This window comes from Pteronotus mesoamericanus, unplaced genomic scaffold (assembly GCF_021234165.1).
Source record: "Pteronotus mesoamericanus isolate MK-2021 breed Mesoamerican mustached bat unplaced genomic scaffold, CSHL_Meso_final scaffold_125, whole genome shotgun sequence".
Classification (NCBI taxonomy): domain Eukaryota; kingdom Metazoa; phylum Chordata; class Mammalia; order Chiroptera; family Mormoopidae; genus Pteronotus; species Pteronotus mesoamericanus.
The window spans coordinates 6,497,519-6,504,621 of NW_026555304.1; the positions used below are offsets into that span (position 1 = coordinate 6,497,519).

Consider the following 7,103-nt stretch of genomic DNA (forward strand, 5'->3'; position numbering starts at 1 on the left):
AAAAAAATAAATGGTAATGTGTTTTTAATTTCAAATTCTAGCTCAATTCTGACATATGGAAAAATAAATTAAGTTTTATATATTAACCTTGTATCTTACAACTTTGTTATAATTACATATTAGTTCCATGGCTTTTTTTAACAATTTTTTTTAGATATTCTACATAAACATATATGTCATCAGTGAACAAAGGCAGTTTTATTTCTCCCTTCCTAGTCTGTATAACTTTTATTTCCTTTCCTTACATTTTTTTAATTTTTTTATTTTTTTTATTTTTTAATTAATTTATTTACTTTTTAAATACATTTGTCTCTGCCTTCCCCCCACCTCTTTCCCTTGCCCCCTCCCACCTTCCCTCCCTCAGCTCTTCCCCTTTGGTTTTGTCCATGAGTCCTTGCTATATGTTCCTTGACTTTCCCCTTCCCTTCCCCTTCCCTGCCCCCCCCCTTCCCTCTTGTCTCTGTTGATTTCTTTTCCTTTCAGTGTTGCTGGTCATATTTTCCTTGCTTCTTTGCATTGTTGGTTAGGTTCCGCTTATAGGTGAGATCATATGGTATTTGTCTTTCGCCCCCTGGCTTATTTCACTTAGCATGATGCTCTCCAGTTCCATCCATGCTGTCGCAAAGTTTAGTAGTTCTTTTTTTCTTTCTGCTGCGTAGTATTCCATTGTGTATATGTACCATTATTTTTTGATCCAATCATCTACTGATGGGCATTTAGGTTGCTTCCAACACTTGGCTATTGTAAATTGTGCTGCTATGAACATTGGGGTGCATAGGTTCTTTTGTATTGGCGTTTTGGTGTTCTCAGGGTATAGTCCCAGCAGGGGAATCGCTGGATCAAAAGGCAGTTCCATTTTCAGCTTTCTGAGGAAATTCCACACTGCTTTTCACAGTGGCTGCACCAGTCTGCATTCCCACCAACAGTGGACTAGAGTTCCCTTTTCTCCACAGCCTCGCCAGCACCTGTTGTCTGTGGATCTGTTTATGATGGCCATTCTGACCGGTGTGAGGTGGTACCTCATGGTGGTTTTGATCTGCATTTCTCTAATGGCTAGTGATGCAGAGCATCCTTTCAAATGCCTCTGGGCCCTCTGTATCTCCTCCTTAGAAAAGCATCTGCCCAGGTCCTTTGCCCATTTTTTGATTGGATCATTTGTCTTCTTGGAGTAGAGTCGAGTGAGTTCTTTATATATCTTGGAGATCAAACCTCTATCTGAAGTATCATTAGCAAATATATTTTCCCAACTGGTTGGCTCCCTTTTCATTTTGCTGATGTTTTCTTTAGCCGTGCAGAAGCTTCTTATTTTGATGAGGTCCCACTTGTTTATTCTTTCCTTTATGTCCCTTGCTTTAGGAGACATATCAGTGAAAAAATTGCTGCGTGAGATATCTGAGAGTTTCCTGCCAATGTTCTCCTCTAGGACTTTGATGGTGTTGCGACTTATATTTAAGTCTTTTATCCATCTTGAGTTTATTTTTGTGTATGGTGTCAGCTGATGATCCAATTTCAATTTTTTGCAGGTAGCCATCCAGCTCTCCCAACACCATTTGTTGAAGAGGCTGTTATTGCCCCATTTTATGCTTCTGCCCCCTTTGTCAAATATTAGATGTCCATAGAGACCTGGGCTTATTTCTGGGCTTTCTCTTCTGTTCCACTGGTCTATGGGTCTGTTCTTGTGCCAGTACCAGATTGTTTTGAGTATAGTGGCTTTGTAGTAGAGTTTGATGTCCGGTATTGTGATCCCTCCTACTTTGTGTTTCTTTCTCAAAATTGCTGCGGCTATTCGAGGTCGTTTATGGTTCCATATAAATTTTTGAAATGTCTGTTCTATTCCTGTGAAATACGTCATTGGTATCTTAATAGGGATTGCGTTGAATCTATAAATTGCTTTTGGTAGTATGGACATTTTAAGGATATTAATTCTTCCAATCCATGTGCACGGTATATGCTTCCATTTATTTGTGTCTTCCTCAATTTCTTTTTTCAATGTTGCATAGTTTTCTCCATACAGGTCTTTTGTGTCTTTGGTTAAATTTATCCCTAGGTACTTTATCTTTTTTCGTGCTATATCGAATGGTATATTTTTCCTGATTTCTTCTTCTTCTATTGCATTGCTGGTGTACAAAAACGCCTTTGATTTCTGAATGTTGACTTTGTATCCTGCTGTTTTGCCAAATTCACTTATTAGGTTGAGGAGTTTTTTGGTAGAGTCTACAGGGTTCTCTATGTACACTATCATGTCATCTGCAAACAATGATAGTTTTACTTCCTCCTTTCCTATTTGGATGCCTTTTATCTCTTTCTCTTGTCTGACCGCTGTGGCTAGGACTTCCAATACGATGTTGAAAAGAAGCGGTGAGAGCGGACATCCTTGTCGTGTTCCCGATCTTAGTGGGAAAGCTTTCAGTTTTTGCCCGTTGAGTATGATATTGGCTGTAGGTTTTCTATATATGGCCTTTATTACGTTGAGGAATGCCCCATTTATTCCCATTTTGCTGAGTGTTTTGATCATAAATGGGTGCTCTACCTTGTCAAATGCTTTTTCTGCATCTATCGAGATGATCATGTGGTTTTTGTCTTTTCTTTGATTGATGTGGTGTATCACGTTTACTGATTTGCATATATTGAACCATCCCTGCATCCCTGGGATGAATCCCACTTGATCGTGATGGATAATCTTTTGAATGTATTGCTGGATGCGGTTTGCCAATATTTTGTTGAGGATTTTAGCATCTCTGTTCATCAGCGAAATTGGCCTGTAGTTTTCTTTCTTTGTAGGGTCTTTATCTGGTTTTGGGATCAGGGTGATGCTGGCCTCATAGAAGGAGTCTGGCAGTCTTCCCTCCTCTTGGATTTTTTGGACTAGTCTGAGAAGGACAGGGGTTAGCTCTTCCTTAAATGTTTTGTAAAATTCTCCTGTGAAACCGTCCGGCCCTGGGCTTTTGTGTGCTGGGAGTTTCTTGATGACTGCTTCAATTTCCCCAACTGTTATCGGTCTGTTCAAGCTTTCTGTTTCTTCCTCCTTCAGTGTTGGAAGATTATACTTTTCTAAAAATTTGTCCATTTCATCAAGATTTTCAAATTTCTTGGCATATAATTGTTCATAATAGTTTCTGATAATCATTTGTATTTCTGTGGTATCAGTTGTTATTTCTCCTCTTTCATTTCTGATATTATTAATTTGGGTCCTCTAGGGGATTTCAACACCCCACTGTCAAAAATGGACATATCTTCCAAACAAAACATTAATAAACATATCGTGGAGCTGAATGAAACACTGAATCAAAGAGACTTAACTGACATATATAGAATCTTACATCCCAAAGAAGAAAAATACACATTCTTTTCAAATGCTCATGGCAGTTTTTCAAAGATAGACCACATGATAGGACACAAAGCAAGCCTCAGTAAATTCAGGAAAATTGAAATAATACCAAACTTTTTCTCAGACCACAAGGCCTTGAAACTCGAAATCAAACTCAAAGAGAAACTTCAAAAACTTGCAAACTCATGGAGACTGAACAGTACACTATTAAACAATGAATGGGTCAATAATGAGATAAGAGAAGAAATCAAAAAATGTCTGGAAACAAATGAAAATGAACAGACAACTGTCCAAAACCTATGGGACACAGCAAAGGCGGTCCTGAGAGGGAAGTTCATAGCAATACAGGCTTACCTTAAAAAGATAGAAACATTTCAAATAAAAGACCTAACACTACAACTTCAAGAACTGGAGAAACAACAACAAATAAATCCCAGAGCAAGTAGAAGGAAGGAAATAGTCAAGATTAGAGCAGAACTGAATGACATAGAGACAAAAAGAACAATTCAGAGGATCAACCAATCCAGAAGCTGGTTCTTTGAAAAGATTCATAAAGTTGACAAACCTTTAAGCAGACTCATCAAGAAAAAAAGGGAGAGGATCCTTTCCTTACATTTCATTAGCTAAAACTTCCAGTACAATATATTGAAAATGGGTGGTAAGTCTATGCCTTGCTCCTAATCTTAGCAAAAAGTACTGAGTTTCTCACTACTACATATGATGTTGGATGTAGGTTTTTTATAGATATTCATCAAGTTGAGGAAAGTTCCTCCATTTTTATTTTCCTGGGAGTTTTTATTAGGAATAGATGTTGGATTTTGTCAAATGCTTTTCTTGTATCTGTTGATATATTTATGGGATTTTTCTCTTTACCATGTTGATTTAATCAATTAATAGATTTTTACCTATTAAACCAGACTTGCATACCTAAGATAAATCCCTCTTAGTCATGGCATTTTTTTAATGCAATGTTGGATTCAATTTGCTAAATATTTTTGGCGTAAACAAGAGAAATTTATTTTTCACAGTTCTGTAGGCTAGATCAAAGTATTGGCAGGGTTAGTTTTGTCTAAGGGCTTTCTCCTTGGCTTATAGATGCCCATTTTCTTTCTTTTTTTGCCAATTTTAAATAGTTTTATTTAAGACATCGCATTTTCCACTTTACAATACAGTGCTTATAAAGTGCATTATTTCCCTGTGCACATAGTCCATGTTCAAGTATGAAGAATGCTGTTTTATTATACAGCAGCTCAACTTTTAAAACTGCCATGGAATTTGCTACAAATTTGGGTCCTTCAATATTCTGTGTGGAACAATGCTGAATCTATTCAACAGGCTGTCTTAATCAACTTCTTCAATGGTGGGCCCAGAAGAGGCACCCCTGGAGGGAGGGACTCCGCCACCAGGGAAGCCCCCAGGCATTCCTCCCGGCATGCCCCCTGCACTCTGGTACAGCTTCATGATGATTGGGTTGCAGACTTTCTCCAGCTCTTTCTGCTGATGTTCAAATTCTTCCTTTTCTGCAGTCTGATTCTTATCAAGCCAGTTGATGATTTCATTGCATTTGTCAAGTATCTTCTGTTTGTCCTCATCATTGATCTTGCCTTGAGGTTTTTCATCTTCAGCAGTTGCTTTCATGTTGAATGCATAGGATTCAAGTGAGTTCTTGGAAGACACTTTGTCCTGCTGCTTCTCATCTTCAGCTTTGTACTTCTCAGCTTCCTGGACCATGCGCTCAATGTCTTCCTTGCTCAGATGGCCCTTGTCATTAGTGATGGTGATCTTGTTCTCCTTTCCTGTGCTCTTATCCACAGCAGAGACATTAAGAATGCCATTGGCATCAATGTCGAATGTGACTTCAATCTGAGGGACACCGCGAGGTGCAGGAGGTATGCCTGTGAGTTCAAACTTGCTGAGCAGATTGTTATCTTTGGTCATGGCATGCTCACCTTCATAAACCTGAATGAGCACACCAGGCTGGTTGTCCGAGTAGGTGGTGAAGGTCTGTGTCTGCTTGGTAGGAATGGTAGTATTGCATTTAATGAGGACAGTCATGACTCCGCCAGCAGTCTCGATACCAAGGGAAAGCGGAGTGACATCCAACAGCAGCAGATCTTGAACATTTTCAGATTTGTCCCCAGAGAGGATGGCTGCCTGGACAGCTGCACCATAAGCAACAACCTCATCAGGGTTGATGCTCTTATTCAGTTCTTTTCCATTGAAGAAATCCTGCAGGAGTTTCTGAATCTTGGGGATATGGGTAGAACCCCCCACCAGGACAATACCATGGATCTGGGACCTGTCAAGCTTGGCATCCCTAAGAGCTTTCTCTACGGGGTCCAGGGTGCCACGGAAAAGGTCAGCATTCAATTCTTCAAATCGGGCACAGGTGATAGAGGTATAGAAGTCGATTCCTTCATAGAGTGAATCAATCTCAATACTGGCCTGGGTGCTGGAAGAGAAAGTACGCTTAGCTCATTCACAAGCAGTACGAAGGCAACGAACAGCCCTCTTATGTTCACTGATATCCTTCTTGTGCTTGCACTTGAACTCCATAATGAAATGGGTGACCATTCGGTTGTCAAAGTCTTCTCCACCCAAGTGAGTGTCACCAGCTGTAGATTTGACCTCAAAGATTCCATCTTCAATGGTGAGAATGGACACATCGAAAGTGCCACCTCCCAAGTCAAAGATCAGCACATTTCTTTCAGCTCCAACCTTTTTGTCTAAGCCATAAGCAATAGCAGTGGCAGTTGGCTCGTTGATGATTCTGAGTACATTGAGACCAGCAATAGTTCCAGTATCTTTGGTAGCCTGACACTGAGAATCATTGAAGTAGGCAGGTACTGTGACAACAGCATTGGTAACAGTCTTTCCAAGGTAGGCTTCTGCAATTTCCTTCATCTTTGTCAAAACCATAGATGACACCTCTTCTGGATAGAAGCTTTTTGTCTCTCCCTTGTATTCTACTTGGACCTTGAGCCTGCCAGCATCATTGACCACCATGAAAGGCCAATGCTTCATATCAGATTGGACAACAGCATCGTCAAATCTACGTCCAATTAAGCGTTTGGCATCGAAAACCGTGTTGGTAGGATTCATAGCGACCTGATTCTTCGCAGCATCACCAATCAGTCGTTCGGTATCAGTGAAGGCTACATAACTTGGAGTGGTTCGGTTTCCCTGATCGTTGGCAATTATCTCCACTTTTCCATGCTGGAAGACACCCACACAAGAGTGGGTGGTGCCAAGATCAATGCCAACTGCAGGTCCCTTAGACATGGTTGCTTGAGTGCGCGCACAGTTCTCAGAGACCCGAATCAGGGCAGCTCCCCAGTGTTCAATGAGACCCCCATTTTCTCCTTTTATCTTCACATGGTCTATTCCCTATACTCATCTCTGTCCAAATTTCATCTTATAAGGACATCAGTCATATTGGATTAGAGCCCACTCTAATGACCTCAGTATAACTTAATCACCTCTATATTGTTAATTTTTTATTATTTTATGTATATTTTATTTATTATGCTATTACAGTTGTCCCATTATTTTTCTTCCCTTTATTTCCCTCCACCCTGCACCGCCCCTTCTCCTAGCATTCTCCTCCACCTTAGTTCATGTCCATCGGTCATACATATAAGTTCTTTGGTTTCTCCATTTCCTACACTATTCTTAACCTCCCCCTGCCTATTTTGTACCTACTAGTTATGCTGTTTAGTCCCTGTACCATTACCCTCCTTCTCCCCCCCATCCCATTCCCTCTGATCTCCATTTA

General features: G+C 40.1%; 1 protein-coding gene across 1 annotated transcript; it reads right to left on the reverse strand.

Annotated features, from left to right (window-relative positions):
- Positions 1-4,441: 4,441 nt before the first annotated feature.
- Positions 4,442-6,665, reverse strand: LOC129082353 (heat shock cognate 71 kDa protein-like). Its single transcript, XM_054588048.1, is given in 1 exon segment — positions 4,442-6,665. A coding segment is annotated over 1 exon segment (1,941 nt). The 5' UTR covers positions 6,611-6,665; the 3' UTR covers positions 4,442-4,669.
- Positions 6,666-7,103: the final 438 nt, after the last annotated feature.